This window comes from Acinonyx jubatus, chromosome C2, assembly GCF_027475565.1.
Source record: "Acinonyx jubatus isolate Ajub_Pintada_27869175 chromosome C2, VMU_Ajub_asm_v1.0, whole genome shotgun sequence".
In the NCBI taxonomy this organism is placed as follows: Eukaryota; Metazoa; Chordata; class Mammalia; order Carnivora; family Felidae; genus Acinonyx; species Acinonyx jubatus.
The window spans coordinates 69,038,633-69,062,248 of NC_069384.1; the positions used below are offsets into that span (position 1 = coordinate 69,038,633).

General features: G+C 44.8%; 1 protein-coding gene across 23 annotated transcripts in view; it reads left to right on the top strand.

Moving 5' to 3' along the window:
* KALRN (kalirin RhoGEF kinase) overlaps positions 1 to 23,616 on the top strand; it is a 661,810-nt gene that overhangs the window by 611,421 nt on the left and 26,773 nt on the right. For 10 of the 23 annotated variants that reach the window (XM_027061027.2, XM_027061030.2, XM_027061033.2 and 7 more), the window contains 6 exons: positions 2,036 to 2,221; positions 2,648 to 2,819; positions 6,232 to 6,470; positions 8,175 to 8,431; positions 11,998 to 12,121; positions 13,260 to 13,319. In XM_027061027.2, coding sequence (XP_026916828.1) covers positions 2,036 to 2,221; positions 2,648 to 2,819; positions 6,232 to 6,470; positions 8,175 to 8,431; positions 11,998 to 12,121; positions 13,260 to 13,319 — 1,038 coding nt within the window. Of the gene's footprint in view, positions 1 to 2,035; positions 2,222 to 2,647; positions 2,820 to 6,231; positions 6,471 to 8,174; positions 9,258 to 10,944; positions 11,464 to 11,997; positions 12,122 to 13,259; positions 13,320 to 23,616 lie in introns of those variants that run through there. The other 13 variants (XM_027061029.2, XM_027061041.2, XM_027061032.2 and 10 more) reach the window with 6 other exon arrangements.

The following is a 23,616-nucleotide window of genomic DNA, read 5'->3' on the forward strand; positions in this document are numbered from 1 at the left end:
GAAGTTGAGATAATAAGAAAGTAAAAGCTTTTTTTCCTTGGCTAAATTAAAATAGAAAAGAAAGAAAAGAAAAGAAAAGAAAAGAAAAAAGAAAAGAAAAGAAAAGCAGCAGACTTCTCTATAAGTAAATTTAGGAGATGCTACATTCAGGTTTGGGTTAATTAGTTGGATTCATGATATTCTTGAGCCAAATTCTCTTGTCCTCCTTGCCCTCCAAGGCCTTTCTGGTGTCCCTGTCTGCCACTGCTTTGTTATGACCAGGAACTATGTGGAGTTTTTCTTTGCTGTTTATTTTTCATAGATTCCTGATTCTCCACGGTACACCTGTGGCGTTAGAGTAAGCAGGGGTTTGCAGCAGAAATCTACTCTGCGTTCTTACATGGTTTTCCTCTAGTCACACTGGATGAACTTTTACACTTTTTCCCTTGGGGCTATGCTAGGTCTGAGGCTATTCTGAACAAACCAAGTAATCCCTTTTGGTCTTAAGCCTTGATGTCCCCGTGTTTCTGAGGAGGAGTCTGGCTTGACCTTCTCTGAGTCTTTGGAGGTGCTGACCACTAACAGGGGAAGAGCATCTGACTGTGTTGGCTCAAGTTAGACTCCACAGAAGCTGTGTCGTGCATACACGTGTATGTCCACAGAAGGCCATACACAGACTGCAAAATTACCTTCTCTTTTCAGTCAAACACCACCATCTCCTTTTTCCATCCAGTTGCAGGGAATCTTCTTTGCATTCCTTCAGCTAATTAAGAAGGGCCATGAATGTCCCTACGTCCTTTCTGAAGCCCAGGGCTTTAGACCAGGGAGAAGTTAGCCTCCCCACTTAGAGACTCTCTGTCTTTTAAATCCTCTAGCTTTCCCTTCAGCATCAGCAGGGCTATCATTCATGGGTCAGGTTCTTATGTAATATTAATAGAGCTTTTAGAGCTTTCCTGGCTAGCTGGTCACTGGCTTAATATTAACTCTGGACCAGGAGAGAGATAAGCCTGTTTGGCTGCCGACCTTGGCAATAAGGAGCCATGATCCAAGCAGAGGGCAGGCATTTCTCAGGAATAGGGAAGAAAAATGACCCATGTGCCGGGTACTGTTTGGAATAAGGCATCATGTGCAGCAAATGGCCTACATTTTTACTGAAGGATGAAAGTCATCACCTGAGAGAGTATGGTTCAGAGGTGGCCCTCTGGCTTCTATCTCAGGTGTCGGCGTGTTCTTGCTGAAGAACAGTAGAGAAAGCAGGGGTCTCCAATAGCATCTCTGAAGACCTGCTGGGCTGGGCCATATTCCCTTTGAAGATGTGAAGATGTCTCTGAAAATCGGGTTAGAAACTGGCAAACCAAATAGGCTCCACTACCTAGGGTGGCAAGTGACCTGCTAGCTGGAAGCATTTTAAGGAGGATCACAGGACCCAAAGAAATATCTATCAGCTTATAAAACATGGGCACCTGTGTATGGTACTCCAACTTCACCTATTGATCGGTAGCAGGAGACTAAGACTACAGAATTAGACTACTTCTAAGACTTCATCCTGAAATAACAGATGGAGAGGAGAGCGGCCCAATTCAGATTACCTGTGGTCCTGCCTGTATCACTTCCCTTGGCCACAGGTTGGTTTGTGGCCATAAGGGTAGCCGAGGTCCTTGGCCCATGCTGCGAGGGAGCCAGGAAGGCAACAGTTCTCAGAGCCCTAGGGGCAGAAAGGCTACAGGTGTCCCCTACTTTCTGCTCTCCTTTTAATAAAAAATAAGAAGAGCCAGGATAATTCCTGAACATCGTTTTAGCTAATAATTTTACCTTTCTTCCTTCTGGCATTTTCTCAGAGCTGCTTCTTAGTGGTTTCTTTCGCTTTTCCCCCAGAGCTCTGTATCTGCCCTAGCTGAATGGATGGGTCTTAATTCAGTCTCTTACTAGAGTCCTGGGGCTTTTAGTGCCAGGTCTGTTGTCTGTGTCCTCAGTGGGGCAGGTCCTGTGGACCCAGAGGGCTGTGGCCCCCCTGCCGGGTTTTCACTTCCTTCACCCCAGCACCTCCTTCCATCAGGGCACCCTGACCGCTCAGGGGAAGCTGCTGCAGCAGGACACGTTCTATGTGATTGAGCTGGACGCGGGCATGCAGTCCCGGACCAAGGAGAGGCGTGTGTTCCTCTTTGAGCAAATCGTCATCTTCAGTGAACTGCTAAGGAAGGGATCCCTCACCCCGGGCTACATGTTCAAAAGGAGCATCAAGGTAAGGCTCCCAGTGGGGATGACAAAGAGCAAGGAAGAGCCAAACCCAGGGAGCTGCTTCCCTGAGACAGAGACCTGGCGTGAGTACCAATTCACAACTTTGACAGTCTTTCAGCCCAACATGCAGGGGGCATGAAGGTTAAATATTTTGAAAGAAAAAGACTGGCTGAGTGCAGGTCCTACAGATCCTGCAGGCTCTCCAGTTCCATGTCATTCATCAAAGACAGAAACCAAAGTATTTAGCTATTAGATCCAGGACAAAATTGTGGAAATGTCTCCTGAAATAAAAACTTTGAGGAAGTATAATATGTTGTTGATTTTTTTTAATATAATTTATTGTCAAGATGGCTAACATACAGTGTATACAGGGTGCTCTTGGTTTTTCAAACCACTTAAATACCAAAAGAATCGACTTGGGTTCTTCCAGATGAATTACTTGGTCCTGGAGGAGAACGTGGACAATGACCCCTGCAAGTTTGCACTCATGAACAGGGAGACTTCAGAGAGGGTCATTCTGCAAGCTGCCAACGCGGACATCCAGCAGGCCTGGGTGCAGGACATCAACCAAGTCTTAGAAACACAGCGAGACTTCCTAAATGGTAGGTATCAGTGGGCCTGGCTTCCAGCAGCCATTTTCAGGGAACCCCATGCCTCTGAGCTTCCTTGTGTCTGGGCTCATGGTGACTTCATGAGCCCAGATGACATTTTATGTGGATGACAAACTTGTAGTTTTCAGGAACACTTTGTTTAGATTTTTTTCTAAGCCTGAATACACCAGTGGAACAGATGGAACATGATAAAGAAACCCCAACTTTCCAAAAGAAGAGCTATTCTCTAGAGCCTAGACATAGGGTGTATGCTTTGTGGCCAGCTGCCAGTTGGTATTAATTGTGGCAAAAGGCTGAGTTGGGCACATCAACGATCAGTGACCTATGTTTTCCCATTTGGTGGCTAATGGCTGGTACTTTCTCAGGTTCTCTGGTGTTACCTAGCAAATACTGGGAGTTTGACAGATCAGTGCGAGAGCCTAGATGAGTCCTCTTGCTGGCCAACCTGAGCCCTTTCAAATGAGAGGTGATCACTGAATTTCGGTAATACTTTGAAACTTTTCAGAACAGATGACTACACACAGAATATAGCTTGCTACGGACCCTGCAGGAGCCCCCTAACCAGAAATGGCATTGCTACCTTGTTTACATTTCTATATTTTTTTCACTGCTGGGATTGTCTTCATGTTGAGCTTGGCATGTGAGAGGAAGTATAGGGTGTTAAACTAGCACTCACCTCTCAAGCTGATGAGCTCAGAAGTTTCTCTGAGCAGAAACAGAGCTTGAAGTTGAAGGCAGAATATAACCAGTAATGAAGTTACTCCAGAGACTCAGCAAGCACGTATGGCTGTATGTACACACACACGTGCACACACACACACACACACACACACACACACACACAGACTCAGTGAGCACATATGCCTGTATGTACACACACATGCAGACACATGCACAAACTGAGCAAGCATATATGCCCATACACACACACACACACACACACACACACACACACACACACACAGATCCACTATCAGATGTGTCACCTCTTGCCAGTACTGGAATCTGGACTCTTTCCAATGGCGCAAACAGCACTTGCTGGGTGTCCGGCATGGACCTGAATGCTATGGGGGAAAGATGAAAGGTGACATGCCATTTAGGACTGTGGGCAGGTCACGACATTTCTCTGGGCCTCTGTTGGCTCATTGTGTGAAAAAGAGGGACGATCTACTCTGCCCACGCTGCACATACTGTGTGCGCCTGCCAGCAGTACTGGGAGCAGGCAGACACGGCCAGCTCCCTATAGCGTCAGTCTTACTCCTAGAACTTTGAATTAATACCTTTGTTGATAAAAGTTTTGTACAAAAAAGAGCACGTATATAAAATATGTCATTATATTGCATTCTGTTAGTTAAGCATTTCTGATTCTAAGCCACAATGAGATGTTTATCACGTCAGTACAAAAGACAAATAAGAAAAAAATTGAAACTAGAAATAATTGAAGTAACAATAATGGCTCACACATGTTGAGTCCTTTCTCTGTGCCAGACACGATGCTAAGCAAGTATTCACATGTATCATCACATTTAATCCTCATGTCAACATGGAAAGGTAAGTCCTATCACCCTGTCGTTTTCAGGTGAGGAAAAGGAGTCACGGAGGTTAGTAAACTTGTCCAAGATCACAAAAACAGTAGGTGATAGAAAAAGGACTTGAACCCAGAACCGTATAACTTAAAATTGGGCTTTTAACCACAAACTACAGATAGTTGCTAATGGTAGGGCACGCATGTATCTATGAACTCCCTAGCAAACAAAGCAAAGAAAGAAACAGGATCAGGCATAAGATGCTGTAGATCAGCCAGAAACAAACCCTCTCAGGAGGGATTAGCTTCCCTGCTCCTAAGACCTGAGCTATACAAACTGAGACTGACTAGCAGAAAAACAGAGGCTCACTGTGTCATTCATTTAAGTCATATTACTTTGAAACACTTCAGCACAGTTATTACACCTAATCAAGTAATACCCCAATTCCATGTGATGGGTACTGATTCATGAAGTTAGTTCAATAAGGCCTGCTTCCAAACTCCCTGCTATCTACTTAAAACTTAGAACTGCATTTCTTTGGGCATAATCAGTGATTCAGACTTTTACATGGTTCCAAGAGATCTTTCTCTTAATTATAGTGAATTATGGAGATATTACTGAACTCGATTACCAATACCTAAATATTTAATGCCTACAGAACACCACGGAGAAAGGCTGAGCTCTGGCAAGAGCCTGTTTTATCCTTTGACACACTCAGGAGACAAGGATGTGATGATAGAGTAGGGCTAGCCTTTTACTTACAGAGGCATATGCAGGCATCTCAGGGCCAATCTTTCCCTCCTGAGACCTCAAAGAGAAGTGTGAACCCTATGTTGAGTCCTACTGAAGCACACACTTATTGCTATAGAAATATCCCTATAATTGAAAGCTCTCTGGGCCCCAGCTGTTAACCTACTTAAATATTTGTTGCAGAAAATACTGATAAAAATGACAAAATTGGCTCAGCTGTGGAAGTCATTATTACAGAATTTGACCTGTATGACTTTTGCCTGGCTATACCTCTTTAGCACTCAAGCCTTTGAACTTTCTTATTTTAAACTCTGTAAAACAAAGCTCATGTCTTTCCTCTGTCTCCTGAGTTCCACTGACGACCATTCTGCCAGACCCCAAACCCGAGTGACCATCAGTTCTTGGCTTCTTCTCCCATCCAGGCTGTGGCAGAGTCTAATCTCCCTCTGAACACCTGCCACGTCATATCCATTCTACATTTTCATTGGCTCTGCTCCACTTGGGTCGCTGGCTTGCCACTGTCTCATGATTTCTGAACCGGCCTCTCCAGCCCTCCTCCCAACTGCTGCTCCAAGGCTAATATATTCCTTAAAATGTGGCTCTGGCGAGAGAATTTCAAATGTTCAAGTTCATTTAATCCAATCACTTCTCAAGATCTTTGGAATTAAACCCAGCCTCGTTAGCAGGGCTTTGCAGATTTTTCAGTCATGGTGCCAACAACCTCCCTTATGTCTCATCTCTTCCTCCACCGATGGTCTTCTGCTGCAGGTGATCTGACTCCATCCTGTTGCCCAGACACGCTTCACACTTGCCTACCTCCTGCACAGTCTGAAGCTTAGTACCACCACCACCCCCATAGAAGTGTCCACCCACACTCATGCACACACTTCTCTCCATCCTTTTGCACAGCACTTTGTACCTCATATATGGCACCATTTCGTTTTTGCATTTCCATCATTAAGGTAGGTTTCTTCGTCCTCACGGTAGATCATAAGTTCCTTAAAAACAAGAATAGTGTCTTCCTCGTGTATTACCATTATGCCTGGCATAAAGCCTGTGTGTACTAAGCTTCCAAATCCTTGTGAGATTCCTAGACCTCAGAGTAACTGTCTGCTCTTACCCTGTAGCACTACAGTCGCCCATTGAGTACCAGCGGAAAGAAAGGAACACAGCTGTGATGAGGTCCCAGCCATCCAGAGTTCCCCAAGCCAGCCCCAGACCCTACTCCTCTGTCCCCGGGGGCTCTGACAAGCCCCCAAAGGGCTCCAGCTATAACCCGCCTCTGCCACCCCTGAAGATATCTACCTCCAATGGCAGTCCAGGGTTTGACTATCACCAGCCTGGGGACAAGTTTGAGGCCACCAAGGTAAGTGACAGCCTATTACCCCCAGCCTCACCACTCTGAGGGCACAGCCTCTGTGCTGACTTTAGAAAAAAGAAGTAGCTTCTTTTTATGCTGCTCATTTACCAGAACAACCCACTGAATACAGCCTAGTCTCAATTATTTCTCTTTCTTCCCCTACAAATTGAGTGAGTTAGACCAGCTCCCTGTGGTCAGGCATTCTGTGTTAAAGAGCTATTGTCATCTGCAGAAACCCTGCAGATATAAGGTAATATTGTAGTGGCAATGATGACTTATACCAGAGTAGTCGTGCTTTGGATCACCTAAAAGTCACAACTCTAGTGTTTGACGTCTGAAAGAGATCATGCTTTCTAATGATGAGCTGCTGAAGTGAGCTCACAGTCCTTTGCCCTCCACTGACGGATGCAGTGCGGGGAAATGGGTCATCTGTGTGTGAATGGGAAAAGCAGGCTTGGATTAGACATTTATCACAGATAATCCACAATTTAAACATCACTGTGAGGACGGCATAGAACTAACTATAGACCCGTCCACACAGCTGTGTAGGACCCTACAAAGTGGTAGGCATGGGAATAAATGGGAAAAGTGCTAGATTAGGAATTCAGGCAATCTGGGTTCCAACCCAAATTCTGTAACTCACTTGCCCTCGAACCTCGGGCAGTTCATTAATCTCATTAGGCCTCAGTTGCCTCTAGAACTCAATGGGTCTGTGAACAGGAACATCTACATTTTTTTTTACTTACATGTTCTGATTTTATACTTTTATTTGTTTTATCCAAATTGGATGATATTGACTTTTTAATTATTAATGAAAATATATTTTTAAAAATCAACTATTAATATCCAAGTTCAATTCTGTATTAGACTAACTGTACTGACCTATTTCATCATATTACCTGGAAATGATTTTCTACCTTAAAAACTCCTTGTGAATTAGGTGAAGTCATAACGGCCTTTTGTCAAATTTATTGAAGAATTTCTGGCTCTCATCGTGCTCTGTGAGGTAGCCAGGCCTCCATGGGAGGTACAGGTCTAGAAGTAGCTTTCCTGGTATAATCATGTGAAAAAGCCACAGAGGTATGACCTCTTGTTTTAATGAACACAGGCAGGACCAGAGGAGTTTTGTTCCCACTTGAGTTGGGTCAGGGTAGGTCATGGTCTTGCCATTGAACTGGGCAAATGTCTCATTGTTACTTCTGTCTCAAAGGAGATCAGAATGTAGCAGGAAACTGATGCTTTTTCACAAAGAAGAAAAAATGTTTCAGAAGGTCTGTCTTCTTTCCATTAGGGGGGTGTGACCCTGACCTGACCTTTGCCCTGACCTCACTCTGCCCAACTGCTTATGTATCCCTGTGCCACCCTCTTCCTTACATTAGAGGATGCTGGCAGGAAGGTTGCATGCTAGTGAGGGGCTTCCAGGTGGAAGGTGTGTTTATGCTTTTCCCTAGGCTGGACAGTTCTCTACCCATTCACCCCTGATTATAATATTATATACAACATTGCTATAACAAATAGATTTTCAGAGCACATTTGTGCATGTAATTTTATTGCTCAAGATAATCTTCTGCCTGCTATTTACCCTGCTGGTGGGAAATTTGGCCTTTAAGCACGCAGTAGGATTTAGCCTTTAAGCACGCAGTGGGATATAAGGCTACCTGTGTGAACCAGCCTTCCTGTATCCATGTCCCCCTTGCCCTTGTCTCCTAGCAGGGCGACCTGGGGGGCTGCAATGGGACCTCCTCCATGGCCGTGATCAAAGATTACTATGCACTGAAGGAGAACGAAATCTGTGTGAGCCAAGGTGAGGTGGTCCAGGTCCTCGCCGTCAACCAGCAGAACATGTGCCTGGTATACCAGCCGGCCAGCGACTGCTCCCCTGCGGCCGAGGGCTGGGTCCCGGGCAGCGTCCTGGCACCCCTCACCAAAGCCACCGCGGCAGCAGAAAGTAGTGACGGAAGCATCAAGTAAGTGCCTCGTTGGCTTCCCCGGGAGAGGAGTGTGTGGATTAGAAAATCAAAACCAAACAAAGAACACAAAAATGCAAACACACGCTAGGGAATGACCGCTGCTTATTCTCGACAGTGCCACCGGAACCAATATTTGAGTGCTGGAACCGCACGCAGCATGGGGCATCCAGGCTGGATTGTTCCGGGCTTTTTTTGTGGTTGTTGACGGTAGTGGCTGTGGGTTTTTTTCCTTTTGGGTTATAATTTTCTGTTCATTTTTTTTCTCCCCCTCCCCCATTAAGAAAAGAACCCTACTGAAACCCTAGATGACAAAAGGCATGCCTTCCGTTGCTCCATTTGACCCACCACAGGATTCACTGGACTGGACTTTATTTATATTGTATTAAGTTACTGATATATATATATATATATTTTTTTTGATTGACACCAAAAAATGACCTTAGCACCAATGCCAGACCTGTGTAGGTCAGAGGCCTGCTGCTTCTCTCAGGAGAGAGGGAACTTTTTGGTTGTCTATGGCAATTCCTCTGTACAGATTGTAACTTTTTTTTTTTTAACTTCTCCCCTCCCCTGTCACTTTAATATATGTTCATGGTAATTTGTAAGATATTTCTTTTCCTTAGTTTGGTTGCGAAGACCCTTTCGAACACATTCCTGTATAAAGTATTTTGCACTATTTAAAGAACCCCATATGGATGAAGTCAGGTTGTGCAATATAAATGGAGAGCCACAATGTTCATCATTGTACCTGTAATGTAACTAATAATTTTAAATGTACTATTTTAAATATGTAAAATAAATTTTCACCATGAGCATGTTTTAATGAGGTTAAAGACTAGTTGACCCTTTTTCCCCTATTTCACTATTCTGGGAGTTTTAAATGTGCAAACAATTCTTTTTTTTTTTTTTTCCCTTTCTGTATTTTAGGAATTGGTTGAATGCATTGGCAGTTTTTCCCTACAAAAAAGTGCTTTTGTCACCCAAGCTCCAATACTAGGCTTCCCTTCTAAACAGCCCCTATTGTTTTTCTCTAACCTCCGAGATGTGGAATGATTCCGATTGGATGCTGTCCCGCTGGACGCCTTTGAGGTGCTGACATGAAGTGGTGACTTGAGCACAAGACAGTGTTTAGATTGCATCCCCCACCACTCTCCAAGCTCAGTGGTCATCCATGGCACAGGTGGAAGGGACTCCCCTTGACATAGCTGAGCAGGGGCACAACAGGACACAGTGCTTCTTTGGCATTTCTCTAGTTTGGAGGATAGAGGCTACCAGCCTCACCCTGGCCTTTCTAGGTAACCACAGGCCCAGCTGGAAATCAGTGGGGGTCTCTAAGGCACCATAGACCCAATCCAGTTTACTTTTAAGACATTTGTTTTGGTACCATTTAAGAAGACTTGGAAATAAAGGCCCTCAAAGCATTGAAGTTCTTATTAGTCAACGGCCTTCTAGAGCTCACTTACCACGATTTGTAATCTAATTATCCAGGCACCCAGCACTCCCTCCTCACTTTTGCACCTTTTTCCTGCCTTCCATGGGAGGGATGTGAGTCTGGGTGAAAGAGAACAGATCCAAATACAATTGGGTCATTCTGGTTCCTTGTCGGCCTCTCTTGTGCAGGGGTTGGTGGGGATGGAACAGAGCGTCTGACTCAAAGTGGCTGTCAGTATTTATCAGGGAAGGACACTCACCGCACCCTCCCCAGGGACTGCTGTGACCACAAGGGGCAGAGTTGGTTGTGATGCCCACAGCATAAATGTCACTGAAACCCTGTCTCCACATCAGTTCCTGGGCTTGTGGCCAAGAGATGGAAGCTCCCCAAACCATGATGACGACTTCTTCTGGAAAGAAGAATATGAAATTGACCCTGTCCTGCCACTGATACTACTGAGTCTTCCTTCTGAACATTATTTGTCACATTTCTAGTCTCTCACCAAGCACACTGAATGACCCAGAGGGTTGTGATAAATGCAGGGACACACCCCCACACTTACACACGCACTCAACGTGCTGTTCGCCCTGGGAATCTTTTCAGCATGGGCCTCCCTGACTCAAGATGTTCTCAAACTGGGTCAGGGATGCGGATTTGGGGGGTAAAGATATGAAGCGAGTGTTGGAAGTTAACAGTGATATTATCTAAGGTTAGTTTCCATGACTGGTTCTTGCTCAGGTACAACAACTGAAGCGAGTTGCTGGTGTGCTTAGAGAGCCTGCCTATTCGGGAGATACAAGAGAAATTCTGGCCAAGAGATTCTTGCTTTCTGGTGGAGCCCGCTTGACCCCCAAATTGAGAACATGACTGTTCTTGCCCTTTCCTATTCAGAAGGGTGACCACTGAGCATGTGTGTTAGTGATAAATATTTTGGGAACACCGTCAGGACGTCCTAAAATTCCTGACATATATGGAGTTTTATGGAGGAGATGCTATGCATTTTGAAACATTCTCCTTTCTCCTAAATCTCATATGCCTCTCTCTCTCTCCTCCTTCTCTCCTCCCTCCCTTACTGAAGGCTCTTTTCATCAAGCTCTGTCTGCAAAGGACCAAATTTGACAAGGACACACTGAAGGAAAGCCAACCTCACTTATTCCAGGCAATGATAGAACTTCATCCAAATTCTGTGACCACACCTGAAATTGAGGATGCCTGCCCAGGGTCACTAATGTTCTTTGTGACTTGGCTTTTGCTGTCTTTGTCTTTTGAGTCCTGACATATATGCAACTCAAGAGCTCTGCTCTGAGTTTTTCTTTACAGGTCTGTGAAGTAGCTTCCAACCCCCTTGTGGGAAGGAAGAAGTTAAGGGTAGTGTGAAAGGGGATTGCTGCCCTCACCTCCTTGAGAGCACACATTGGGTCTTCTCCCAGCAGGAAAACTCTAGGACTTCTTAGTGGTCGACAGAGCTTTTTATTCACAAACACTGAGAGATGTGGAGGACATAGACCAAGAAGCATTTCATCCTAAAATATCCAGATAAATGAGTGGTGCTCAACCATGTATCAAGTCAATGCCCCAGAAAAAAGTCCTATCTGTACTGCAGTGTGTGGAAGTGGCCACAGCCCAAATACAAATAATGGGATGAAAACCTCAAAATCATCCTTTTGGGTCTTTATATCTGGTCCTGGGAAAGTGCCAGTAGCTTATATACTATAAAACACACTTATCTTTTCTGTTTTACTACCCCCCCCCCCGACCCTGTTTTTCCATCACCCACCACACTGTTCAGGAAGGGACTTCCTCAGTCCTCGAGGGATTCATCATCAGTATGATATAAAAACTTTCCTTGGTAGATTTTAATAATCCAGTACTCATATTTTCCTCAAATGCTGCGGCCAACCTGGCAAATCTCTCAAGAGGGGTCAAAGCTCATCCTCACTCACTTCTTACTGGAGGTGAGATCAACTAGCTACCAGCCACCACATGAGCTGGCACACAGATTTGGGGCCTCTGGAGCTGGGGCTTGACTGGAGCACCTCACCTACTGACTCACCCAAGGGTGGTGAGCCCACCCACCGCCTCACTCTGCCCTGACCTGCCATTTTGATTGGTGCATTTTTTGGTACAACAGGAAGTCATGTTCATGGCATACCCTACGAATGAGAAAGCGGGCGGAAGTGGAGAACACGGGTAAAAATGAAGCCACAGGGCCTCGTAAACCCAAGGATATTCTGGGCAACAAAGTCTCTGTTAAAGTGAGTAAGGTATTCCAGAGCCGTGCCCCACCTCTCATCTACTCCCACCCTGCAGCATTCTCACGAGGCAATTTGGGTTGATGGGGATTTTTTTTTTTCCCAGTGTGGGGACCAGAGGGGAAGTAGTTTAGCAGGATTTTGCATGCAAGATCAATTTATTTTTTATGTTTTGTTTCTCCTGGCAACTTCAATTCAAATACGTAAGTATCTTTTATTTTCTTTTATACCTTTCTCTTTATACTGTGCACATGTTTTATAACAAAATTATCTCTAGCATTCTTTTTGTAAAAATGCAAGATGCTTGATTCATACTAAAGTTCCCAAAGCTGCCCGTTCAGTATCCTAGGTTTGAAAATACACGCAGGGTAAGGAGATTAGGAGTGCCTGCCAAACCTTCAACCATGTGAAGTCTGAGGTTTGGAATTTAAGGGCCCCTGTGGCCTTGGTAAAGTTTCATTTCTTTTCCCCAGAATTCAGACGATGACATTTTCAGGCCTACACGTGGGCAGGAAAGGGAGGCACGCTGGCGAAGCCCAAGTTACTGTTTTGTAATAATCCACCATCCTACTGTGAACCCACTGATTCTAAGCTTTGGCAGACCCTTGTTGTCCCCCATCTTGGAATGATGGGATCTGTTTTTCTTACATTGGGCCTTCTGGAAAGATCTGACTCTGGACCATGGGAGTTAGACTGCTCATGTTTAACATTGTTATAGCGTGTGATTATCTACCTGGCACTTTTCCCCCTTCCTGAGCAAAAAAAAAGAACAACCGAAGCCCATTCTAACGTCCTTCTTGGGGAAAAGAAATTGCGTTCCCTCCTTCACTCTCATCTGGGAAGTCCAGCCTCACAGAAGACAAGAGTTTAAATTATCCAGCATTCATGCTTCATGTGGTTGCTTCCACTGCTATTTCCTGTGAGATGCTCGGCCGCACACAATCCCAGCCTCCTCCCCCTGGAAAGAGCATGCTGCCACCCTTGGTGATCAGCACCCCCTCCTTAGAAGCACCTGGTTTTTTTTCTCTGCCCAATTTCCCATTGCTCATGCCTTTCTGAAGTTCTCCTCACTCCCCAGCAAAAGCTGCCTGTGGTTCTAACTGTTTTCTCTTTCTTCCCCCTCCTCATGCTGCCCTTCAAGGAGACGAACAGTTCCGAGGAGTCAGAGTGTGATGATCTTGACCCTAATACTAGCATGGAGGTAGAAGCAGCTATTGTTGTCCTATTTCCTATAATGATTGTCTTTTTAAATGTGTTCTATAACAGTGACCTTCCTGAAGTGATCAGCCAGTCAAGGATAAATTGTGATCTTAGGGCATATCTGGGTGCCCCATCCCAACTTAAAAACAAAAAAGAAAATTCAGCTCAATTCTGATAGAAAACTTGACGTAGATTATTTAAAAAAAAAAAAAAGACTAAAACTTCTGGTTCTCTTGAATGCTTACTTAATATTTCCTTCCTTGGCGGGTATGGCTTTGTTTAGAAGATATCCAACTTCATTACTGGAAACTTAGAGCACATTTTCCCCCTGTGGAAAGTGGCATTATAAAGAGTGGCTGGTTCCCAGTTGAAACACAAGAACCCTTTTAGTTATAGTTTCTCCTTCATTTGTTTCTCCTTCCTCCCTTTTCCCTCTTTTTCTTTCCCCTTTATCCTCTTCATCTGGTTCTTCTACTAGAACCTATTCCTCCCTTGAGGCCCCAGCAAAATTATGGACTAAGTATGGCCTGGTGGGTGACCTGGCCCCTAGTCACTGTATATCGCTGGCTGAGAGCAAGTGAGTGATTGCAGCCTCTGCCTGGCCCTAGGGATCCTGGGTGGTGGCTGTCCCACCAGGAAGTAAAAGCAGCCCTGGAATGGCCTCCTTCTGTAGCCTTAGCAGAGGTCTCTCTAAAGATTGAGAGACTAGAACGTTGTCAGGGGCCTCTCTTACCTTGGAGGATTCCGGGGGTATGGGAGTGGAATTAACACCTCCACCAACAGGAACACCAAATCAAATCAACTTCTCACCCCTTCTTGGCTAGAAACTATCTTGGGTTAGAGAAACAGGACTCCTACATGGCTTGCCACTGAGTGACAACCCTCATGAATTTGCAAACCCTAGACAATTAGAGCAAATATGGAGCTGGCTTTCCCTGCCATTTCGTCTTTTAGAGGAAATTGAAATGTTTTTCTCCAAATCTGTGTTCCCATCACCAGGAGTAGACAAAAGTTTAAAGGTTTCCTCTAAGTACAAAATAGTATTTTTTTAAATTCTTTTCCTTTGTATAGACCTAAAGTTTTCACTTAACTGGATGGACTTTTATTATTCTTACTCTAATTTGACCTGATCCCAAAGAAATCCACCAAAAACCCAAGAAAGACCATTCTTCCCAAGAAGGGGTAAAGGAGCTGTGGAAGATGCCAATTGTGTTGAATGAAGCCAGAGACAAGTGGTTGAAAGCAAGAGTTCTGCCAGGATACAGTGGTCACCTGTGGCTGTGGGTATTGCCACAGGCCTAAATTCGGCATGTGTAGGTCAATGCAGTGCTCCCCCATGGGAGGAAGTGGGTACGGCACTCATAGCCTAAATGTATCTTGGAGAATGAGGCAGCCAGGGGAGATTTCTGGCTCTGCTTTCCTTGCATCCCATGGGATAGGCACCCGCTCCCATGGACCCCGCACCTGTCAGCTTGTAGCCCCCTTGTGACACCTGCATCCCCAGTCTAAGTGTTGCTGGTCCGTGTCAGGGATGTCATCCGCAAGTAGAGGATGTCCAGGCAGAAGGAGGGGGACAGCCAGGTATTTGTGATCTAGAGGGCAATTTGGGACCTTTTTTCAGCTCAGGTGGACCAGGGAGAGAAGAGTGGCTTTCCCACTGTTCAGTGTAAGAAGTGGGCACAGAGTGATGCGGGGCCAGGGGAGCAATGCAAATGGAGAAAGTTAACTGATGTGATCAGACGCTCCATTCTACGTTTTTAGGGAAGCAAAACTATGTAAATCCGCACATACACATATGTTAGCCCTGCTTTGTGAGTTGAACACATTTCTGAGGTTCTGATTCATCCAAGGCTTGCAGCCCTTTGCATAGACTAAATAAGATTGGTCCCAGGGAGGTGCTTTGGGATGTGTAAGCAAAGGCATTAGGATGTTAGTGCTGAAGGGAAGAAAGCCATGAATTTTGTTGATGTATGTCTGAAAAGTTTTCAAATACAATGCTCGAGGCAGACATTTCAACTAACTGGCACTGTTGAGGGGCATGCTGTTAGAAACCAACCAAATATTCTGGTTAATCCAAGTTTTCTGTCGTAGGTATGTATGCTGCCCTTGCACATTCCCTCCATACAGATCCTCTTAAGCATCAGTGAGCTCTTGTGCGCTGTATTGCCATGTTAAATTTAACTGAGCACATAAGCAGGTGCTGTGGGAAAGCAGGCATCTTGGCATTGCTAGCTTAAAATTTTCAGACACAAATAGCAAATATGGTATAGAAAGTCAACCTGTTCAGCATGAGTTGAGAATTTCCCCACAGGATAGGTAAGGAGAACTTTATTGCAGTGTTCATTGCAGAGGGACAACGATGGCCAGGGCTGTATGCTAAAGAGAGCTATTCTTTAACGACTCAGCTTGAGAAACAGGTGGCCTCCTGAAGGCCGCTGGCTGCTAAATTAATAATTTGGGGCATCATTAGCAGGCCCATCCTGGCCCCCAACCTCACCCCTAATTCCTGAACCTGATTACTCTAATATGTGTTGTCTGATTGAGAGTGTGTCCTGTGCCCTTGAGCTGAACTACAACTCCCGTGGCTTATGCTCTGAGCCCCTGTGCCTGGAACCCCAGCTGACATGCCGACCTATTCACCCTGTGCACTGCTCCGTGCTAGGTGTCTGAATGCTAAGTCCTGCCCTCTTGACTTCCTACCCCTTGACCTGATGCCAGCATGTTGATTGCAATCCCAGCTGTATTTAGGCTCTTTTCCCCTGCTTCCACACGTATATGACTATCAAATTGTTTCCTTTACTATTTTTCTCAATTGGTGGATTGAAGGGTTCTCTTAAGGAGCAGTTTCTTTGGGTCTTTGCATATGTCCCACCATATTGTTTTATGGAGGTTTATAGGCACATCCTTGAATGCTAATTAAGAGGAAAATGAAGCACCTTGAATCCTAAGAGTCTGGCTTACAAAGCTTTCCAAGAACATATAGTTATGTAAAAAGAGGCAATTCTGCTCTAATGTATCCATCCTTTTTCTTCCCCTATAGAGAAACGCTTGTGAATATTCTCAGGTACAGCCCCCACTTCCCAGCACACAAGCCACACCACCATTCACTGCAAGATTGGCTCCCAGTCTACATGATCCTCTGGTGGTCTGGCACCCCCCTCTCTCCTGCTGATCTGTGACCACACCTTAGAGATAACTATTCTAGAAATGGCAAAGGTCTGCCCATAGTTCACCTTACTTTGTCTTGTATTGATTACACTTTGGGGGCCAGAGGAGATTATATATGAGAGAGATGTTTCTACGTGGAAGAAGAATCCAATCAGGCTGAAAATCAGACACTAGACTGTTTGAGGAACAAGTTAATATTCATTTATTTCCAGTACAGCTTACACTGCTGACTGCCTCTTATTGATGAGGACTGCAGATGTGATGGTGGGCTGAGCATCATATCCCCACCTGCCAGCTTCCCAGTCCTGCCTCTGCCCCAGTATCTGCACTGATGCCCAGGTTAGAGCCAGGGTGCAAGGGTCAAGGATCTGCACCCACCCTCTGAGCCAATGCCCACCTCCGAGAAAGCTGGATCCTCCCTGAGCTGTACCAGTTTCCCTTAGGACCCAGGCTAGGCAGGTCCCCATGCCCATGTGGCTCAGAAAATCATCCGAGGACCATGTTGAGACTTGAGGTTTTGCACCTGCCCTCCAGCCCCAGAACTGCCACTTGCCTACATCATGTGCTGGAGTAGAAAGGCCTGAACCAGCCTCCTAGACTTGGGCCTTCATCTTCAGGGATGAAGTTTCTCTGTCCAGTTTTTATGTCAAACCCAATTAAATAAATGCGTCTTAATTTAAAAAAAAAAAAAAAAAAAGCCCAATGCCACTTTTAGCAGAGAACATCAATCTGTCAAATTGAGGCCGTCTCAATTCCAAAAATGTTCCACCTCTGTCCCAGCCATTTAACAAGGAGCCAACCTCATCCTCATCCACGACACAGTCTAAATGTAGACATTACCCTCAGTCATTATACCAGCTGCAAGACAGTTAGCTTGGGGGGGGGGGTTACTTTCTGCATAAGAACAGCATTGGGGTCTTGTGCGAGAGGGTTCTAAGAGACAAGGGGGAGAAAGTACCTGGAAAGGCAAATATACTTTGGAAGGAAATTTCCAGTCAGGGTAAGAACCCTAGACTTGGAGAGTTGACAGAAACTTAGAAACCTTCAGTTAACCCTATCCCCTTAATTTTCTTATTTTTTATTGTGGTAAAACATCCATGACATAAAATTTACCATTTTAACCATTTTTAAGTGGCATTAAACACCTTCACAATGTTGTACCACTGTCACCGCTATTCATTTCCAGAACTTTCTCTTCATCCCAAATTGAAACAGTACCCACTGAACAATAACTCCCCGATTCCTTTCCACCCACATCCTCCCCACCCCTGGGCCCTTCAGAGATTTTTAGAAGGAGAAACTGAGGCAGAGAAGTTGTAACTTTCAGTTTGAAAATGAGAAGCTGCCCTGAGGGCAGATTCTGGCTTCTCCTAGCCATTGTCCCCCCACCTACACCATCCTGCTCCCTTCTTAGAATCTCCCATCTCCAGGTTGTTTTTAATCTAAAACACAGATCCTGGCAGATGAGAAGACCTGCCTTCCAGTGCCAGTTTTTCTATGTGGATTTCAACTTATTCAACTTTCCAGCTCAACAAAGAGGAATATCATTTCTGCCCAGCGTTCCAGGGCAAAAGTATGACTTAAATAAAAATCACAGAAAGGTGGGGTGCCTGGCTGGCTCAGTCACTAGAGCATCCGACTCTTGATCTTGGGGTCGTGACTTCAAACCCCACATTGGGTGTAGAGATTACTTAAAAAAAAAAAAATCACACAAAGGCAGCACCACATGGAAAGAACACTTTAACAGGAGTCAGAAAGCCTGGATCGCAGTCTGCATGCTGTCAACTGTGAGGCCTTGGCCACTTAGCCTTTCTGAGTCTCGGGTTTCTGTGAGAGGTCACATAGCTCTGAGGGTCCAGGTGTTTATGTCTGTGGTGTGGAATGAGCACCATGCAGATCCAAGGCGTGATGTCAGTGGACTCTGAGACCCTTCGCTTTCCTGAACTAACTGAAAACACTGAGACCCTCCAACAGAAGAAGTCGAGATTCTGTGCCTTGACCCTGGAACTTGCTTTGAAGCGGGTATGCCAGAAATGGCCTGGGTACATTTCCTCCTGAGACCGGACTGGAACGTCCACCACCAGCCGTGGGAAGGGTCTGGGTGGCCAGCACTGACCGTTCAGACCTTGCCCCTACCCACAGTTCCCCAGCCCCTGCTTCCACATCCTGGAAGAGTCAGCCTGCTGCTCGCACCTCAGCTGCTTGTGCTCCTTGTCCCAGACTCACGCCTTCAACATAACCTGGCCACACAGATTGAAGGAAACTTTTACACCCCTAGTCAAGTGACTGGCCTCCTGGCATCACCAGTGTGTTTCCACCCATGCCTGGTAATGCATTATATAAAAAGAATTTTTTTATGAAAAGAACTCTGGAGAAAAGAGAGTGAAGCATCACATTCCTCTCTTTATTTTTACAAAATATTTTCTTTGTAATATATCTGATAGGTTTGGCCTGGACACTCACTCGTGTTGCCTAGCTTTGTTCTGACTCTACGTGTAGACTGATTTATATTCTACCACTGAGGAAAGGGCACTTTGCTTGCCAGAGCTGGCATTTTCTCTCTCCTAGGAGAATTACAAGAAAATCTTCCACTGCATATTCATTTCTGTTATGTTTTCTGTTCCTTCCAACGATCCTGTGAAGATGGGGTTTTCTTACCCTCCTAGAGGAAACAGTGTCAGAGAGGTCATGGTCACACAACCAACAAAAAGAACAGGTCTGAGGTGCCTGTCTGGCTCAGTCAGAAGAGCATGTGACTCTTGATCTCGGGGTCATGAGTTGGAGCCCCATGTTGGGTGTAGAGAATACTTAGAGAGAGAGAGAGAGAGAGAGAGAGAGCAGGTCTTGAGTATGGTGAGGTGAGAGACCAAACCTGGCATGTGATATGGAGGAAATCTGCTCACTGAAGCTCAGGTACTTTCTTAAGGTTCAGGCCCTCCCTTGTTGCACATCTGCTTGTTGGAGGAGAATTTCTTCCTCAACAACCTTTTTAATCCCTTGATGTGGCCTCACCCACACCCTACCCCAGTGACTCAGGAGTTCAACCACAGAAGCCAGGAAAGGAGACCCAATCGCACTGGTTGGAAATGTCTGAATCGGTTTCTCAGGCCAATACAGTCACCCAGCAACCCCCAGTCATGTGTGTCCTGTGGTATTGTCACCCTTGTCTAGAGGCCTTAACCACTTCATTTATGTTGTACATTAATGAGATTATGAGGTGCCATTGATCCAGGAGAAATTGCTGTAAGAGCCAACTGTTAGAGAAGGCCACCACCTCCCTCCCCAACCCAGCACTGTCAAGGTTCACCTACAGGCTCACTCAACATGATATCCTAGTCAATTCAATTTATCAAAAGTTAATAACACAAAGCACTGCAGTAAGTACTATGGAAAGCCAACAAATTACATAAGATTAGGCCCCATGCTTAAGAAGCATGCAGTCACGTAGAGAGAGGCAGTTTTGATTAATGTTCACGTTACACAGTAAACTTTACGTGCTCTATTAAGAGTCATGAGGCCATTATTCATTCATTGGGAATTTACACACCCACTCAGGCACTGGGATAATAATAATAGCAGCTACTGTTTATCAGTGTTCCCTGTGTACCTGGCTCTGCTGAGTCCTTTCCTCCCAACAGTGTCAATACATAGGTACTATTATCATTGTTTCTGTTTTACAGATGAGAAAACTGGAGCACAGAGAGAGAGGTTAAGTGTCTTCCCCAAGGTTGTATATTCACAGCCTGTCTCCTAGGAAGGCTGTGAGAACAATCATTGGCTTCACATGATGGTAGTGTTTGGGTTGGGTGGACTACTAGAATGTACACAGTTTTGGAGAAGGGTAAGTGGGAGGAAAGAGCATGAGCAAAGGGCCTGAGGTATGAAAGTGCCTGGCACATTTTGAGAAAAACATATGGTCTGTAGCTGGAGTTCAGATACATGAGAAGAGCTGTAGGAAATAAAGCCTAACAGATGAGTTGGGACCAAATTATGAGGGCCTCGAGGAATTTTCTAGGAAGCCTGGACTTGACCCAGTGGTCGACAAGAACAAAAGTAGGTTTTTAAGCAGAGTCTGTGTGTTTCATTCTGCACTTTAGGGAGATAACTGGCACCTGAGCAAACAACAGGTGCAGACCTATTAACTGTTGCAGTAGACCTAGTGGTAGGTGAAAAAAGAGTAAAGATAAAAAAGTAAAAAGCAAAAGAAGTATTGGGGATAGGAATGTAAGGACGGTCAAATCATTAAGGGATGAGACCTCAGAACATTCATCCATAAAACCTTTATCCAAGGTCAAGATCTTGACTTCCAGGTGGGACATGTGCCATATGAAAAGGCAGTCCTAGCAACCCCCCCTTACCCCCAGTCCCCTCTGAGCAGAACTGCAGGCTGCTGAGAGCACGGGAGACCCATGCATGCACAGTAATAAACCACCTTCTGCTTTGACTATTTTTTTTTGTGGGATGGGCGGTAGATTTTTTTTTCATTATTCTGTTAAAAGTCAAATTGTTATCCTTTTTATTTTCAAGGACATGCCAAATGTTCTCTAACCAAAATACTGAGAAGGGGTGGAAAGAAGAGTCAGACTAGCAATCCCCATAAAACAGCGAATGTGTTTGACATGTGAACATTCATAGAGACCTATATCCAACAGCTAGTGCTTATACATTCTTGTCAAGAACACAACTTTTTACAAAAATCAACCATGTACTGATAAAGCAGGTCTCATCAAAAATCAAGGAATTAGTATCCTATAGAGCAAGTCCTCCAACCACAACGCCATTAAGTTAGAAATCAGTCACAAAAATAATTTGTAAAACTCACAATTTGGAAATTTTAAAACATTTTATTACAGCCAGGTCAAAGGGGGAAGAAAAGTCAAAGTTGAAGAAAAAATACTTAGAACTAGACAGTAATGAAAATACTCGGGGGTAAGAAATGCCCCACCCATCCCTGCCCCACCCCAGAAAAGCCTGGGGGGGTGGGGGGAGTTGGTTTGCCTGAGCCCAGTTCCCTTGGATAGAGCAGCTTTCCTTGAACCAGGCTACGTGTTGATTCATGTAGTTTTCAAAGCTCCCATTGCTGTTTGGAATTGTGTTGCATTCACAAACTTTTTGTATTGCAGCTTGCTTAATGTCCACTTAGAAATAAGCAGAGGTAGGGATATTTCCTAAACATTCAAAAAAATTATGTCTGGTTTGACCAGATCGAAAATAGGAAGGGTTATGAGGTGCCTAGGCCACTCGGTTGAGTGTCTGACTCTTGACTTCAGCTTAGGTCATGATCCCACGGTGTGGGATTGAGCCCCGTGTTGGATTCCACATTGAGTGCAGAGAGTCTGCTTAAGGTTCTCTCTCTTTCTCCCTCTGCCCCTCTCCCCTGCTTGCACTCTCTCTCTCTCTAAAACTTAAAAAAAAATTTTAATTAAAAAAAATTAGGAATAGAAACCTGTTAAACCTCCAAACCAGAACTCATACCTAAATTTTTAAAAATTGGTTTTCTTATATCTATTCCAAATGTCCTTGCCTAAAATCATCTAAAATCCCTTCCCTTCCTCTTTTGAACAGAAATTCCCGTGAAACAAGCACAAAAGGAATAGAAAAATGAGGCAGGCTATACAAATTCTGAGTTCATTCAAGGTAGTTGAGTTGAGCTTAGAACATCTGGTTTGAGTTTCTTTGGGCCATTTTGGTTCCTAAATACATGGTTTTGAACTGTGCTTTGTGACTGATGATGAGGGATTGAGAAAGAATGGGGTGGGTGTGCTTTCCTTCTGGAGTCCGTTGACACCTGGTTATCTAGACAAGGATTTTGTCCTCACTCTCAGGACATGGGGTCAGAATCTTGGACATTGACTGGCAAGAAAAATAGGCTCAAGATTTCTTCAGAGCTCAGCTTCTTATTCAGTGCTGGTTGATTTTACCTATAACTCTTTCCCATTACCTTGCTGCCTTCCCATTTTGAAGACAATCAAGAAGACATTGGAATTCTCCCCAGAAGGAAGAAACTAGGTTGCCGGTGGACCACATTGTGGTGGTTCTTTTCTCCCTGAGGAGGAAGCGCTACCACCTGCCGCCCTCTGCTGTTCAAATAAAACCAGATTCCCAAGCAGCTCTTTGCCATGCTGTCTATACCAGCCTTGCCCTCTTGGATTTGGGTCTCCCAGAGAGAGAACATGTGCAGTGTATGCAACCGGGTCATCTTCCTCCGCTACCACATCCGTCTCGATTTCCATTCTCTCCTCTTTCCCATCTACCACTATCCATGAACTCTCAAACTGTTTCTAAGGAAGGAAAACGTGAGGTTTCAAGAAATATGTGTAGCTTATGATGAACCCTTCTGGCCCCAGGGGCTGATACCTCAAGTCTCTGACACCTTAGACAAGGTGGTCAGGAGGCCTAAATTCTAGTCTATTAATTGGGTGAGTTAATTTGATTCAGCAAATACTTGGTCTTCCACTATGTGCAAGATGCTATGTGCTACTGTCTTCAAAGGGTTCATGAGTCTGGTAGGATAATAGCATGCAGGGAAGATGTCGTGATAGAAGCATGTGACCATACGTACCAGCCTCTGGAAGAGCAGGGAGGAGGAAAAGATCACTGTTGCCTAAATTTCAGGCAAGGACTGACTGATGAGATTGTAGAGCAAGTCACATTCCAATTGATGGAAATAGGAAAACACTCCAAGTTCATGGCAAGACATTTTCTCAACTCCCTGCCCCCCCCCAAAATTAGGATCCCACCACTTTATTATTTATTTGTTTATGTACGTATTTATGTATGTATGTATGTATTTTAGATTTGACAAAGATCAACGGAGCTCTTATGTGCCAGATATTGTGCTAGGCTCTGAGGCAACAACAGTGAACAAGGCTCTTGCCTACATGGATCTTGCAGTCCATAGGGAGCCACAGACAAATACATAGACTGTTCCACTACCGTGTGAGAAGGCTGTCATGACCCTCCATATTGTACCAGTCCATGCTGCACATCGCTTAAAAGCAGAAAGGGAAAAAGGAAGGAGGAATCTTTGATGGGCATAATCCAGGGTCAAAGTTAGAAAAAACATTAGCATGGATTTCAGCCAAGCTCTTGGTCCTTGCCGGAGGAGTTTAAATGGGAGGACTAGGTAG